We start from the raw sequence: 2,219 nt of genomic DNA on the forward strand, positions 1-2,219 counted from the left end.
GGGGGGAGGAGGGAGGGATTGCATTGGGGAGTTATACATGATATAAACGTCATGCACATGTACCCTAGAACTTAAAGTATAATAAAATAAATAAATAAATAAATAAAGAACACACGAGTCAAATGCAGGGAAACTCTGTCCTGATTTAAGGGTCCAGGCTCTTCTAGTGTTCGAGTACCAAACCAAGATATTTGCCTCTCAACTCCTCAGTTGTAAAAGCAGCTAACACATAGATTGGAGTTACTATGTGTTAAGTACTGTTTCAAGTACTTTACTGATATCATCTAAGTTAATTCTTATAATAATCTTATATAATATCTTCTGTTATTATTTATGTCTTACAAATGACAAAAACTGTCACACTGAAGTTCACAGCTCTAAGTGCAAAAGCAAGTTTCAAACTCTAGCATTCTGGTTCCTGAGTTCATGCTCTGAGGCACAGTGTTTTAGTGCGTTTACAATAATGCTAATTAAATGGATTGTTATATTAGGAAAAGAAACCAAATTACTAATTTAGAATATACACCCAAAGACCAAATACATACAGTACAAGAAAAACAATTTAAATTTTCTATTCCATATTAAAAGTAATGTTCTTCTTAAACTGAGAGAATTTTTTCATTTTGTTAAATAGTTGGATTCTTTTAACTTTGGGGTATGTATATACTGTAGATAATCATTTCTCTGTTACTTCAGATTAATAATTTACTGGAAAAATCATTAAAGAGGCTGTCTAAGAGAAAGAGATGTTAATATTGTGAATCTGACAATATACTTAAAGTGAAGGTGTTAGGAAAATGTTCTTATTACAATGATAGTTATCATTTTGTCTCTTTCAAACACATTCACAGAAAGTTATTCAGATGCAAGGTTTCAACAAAACCACTGTGGTTACACAGTTCATCCTGGTGGGTTTCTCCAGCCTGGGGGAGCTCCAGCTGCTGCTTTTTGTCATATTTTTTCTCCTATACTTGACAATCTTGGTGGCCAATGTGACCATCATGGCCGTTATTCGCTGCAGCTGGACTCTCCACACTCCCATGTATGACTTTCTACTCATTCTTTCATTTTCTGAGTCCTGCTACACTTTTGTCATCATCCCTCAGCTGCTGGTCCACCTGCTCTCAGACACCAAGACCATCACCTTCATGGCCTGTGCCAACCAGCTCTTCTTCTTTCTTGCTTTTGCTTGCACCAACTGCTTCCTCATTGCTGTGATGGGATATGATCGCTATGTAGCCATTTGTCACCCTCTGAGGTACACGCTTATCATGAACAGAAGGCTGGGGTTGGGGCTGATTCTCTCTCAGGAGCCACAGGTTTCTTTTTTGCTTTGGTGGCCACCAACCTCATTTGTGACATGCCTTTTTGTGACCCCAACAGGGTTAACCACTATTTCTGTGACATGGCACCTGTTATCAAGTTAGCCTGCACTGACACCCATGTGAAAGAGCTGGCTTTATTTAGCCTCAGCATCCTGGTAATTACAGTGCCTTTTCTGTTAATTCTCATATCCTATGGCTTCATAGTTAACACCATCCTGAAGATTCCTTCAGCTGAGGGCAAGAAGAAGGCCTTTGCCACCTGTGCCTCACACCTCACTGTGGTCTTTGTCCACTATGGCTGTGCCTCTATCATCTGTCTGCGGCCCAAGTCCAAGTCTGCCTCAGACAAGGATCAGTTGGTGGCAGTGACCTACACAGTGGTTACTACCTTACTTAGTCCTCTTGTCTAGAGTCTGAGGAACAAGGAGATAAAAACTACATTGAAAAGAGTTCTTGGAATGCCTGTGGCAACCAAGATGAGCTAACAAAAAATAAAAATAAAATTAGGATAGTCACAGAAGAAATCAAAGGCATAAAATTTTCTGACCTTTGAGGCAGATACTGTCTCAGACAGTATTTCCAAGGATTAAGACTACTGTTGCCTTTTTATTTTCTCCTATTCCAAAAAAAAAAAAAAAATGCAAGTCAATCTACACACTATATTGTCCAATGTCTAGTTAAAAAGAAAGAATTCACACTTGGCAAAAAGAGAAAACCATGAGAGTTTTTCAAGGAAAGACATGACCAAAACAAATATAAGGACAAGAATTGCTTTTCCTGTTGGAGAGACAGAAGAACAGGGTCTGCAGTGGCTGGGAGCATTTTATCCAGGACACAGGCATTCATCTAGTAATACATTTATCTGTGTACCAAGTCCCATTCAAAGAAGAAAAA

At 38.6% G+C, this 2,219-nt stretch overlaps 1 protein-coding gene across 1 annotated transcript; it reads left to right on the forward strand.

Annotated features, from left to right (window-relative positions):
• Positions 1-685: 685 nt before the first annotated feature.
• On the forward strand, positions 686-1,922 carry LOC117075873 (olfactory receptor 10T2-like). Its single transcript, XM_033198646.1, is given in 2 exon segments — positions 686-1,296; positions 1,299-1,922. Coding segments are annotated over 2 exon segments (945 nt in total). The 5' UTR covers positions 686-863; the 3' UTR covers positions 1,811-1,922.
• Positions 1,923-2,219: the final 297 nt, after the last annotated feature.

The sequence above is a fragment of the Trachypithecus francoisi genome, unplaced genomic scaffold, assembly GCF_009764315.1.
Source record: "Trachypithecus francoisi isolate TF-2019V2 unplaced genomic scaffold, Tfra_2.0 Lachesis_group5, whole genome shotgun sequence".
Lineage (NCBI taxonomy): Eukaryota > Metazoa > Chordata > Mammalia > Primates > Cercopithecidae > Trachypithecus > Trachypithecus francoisi.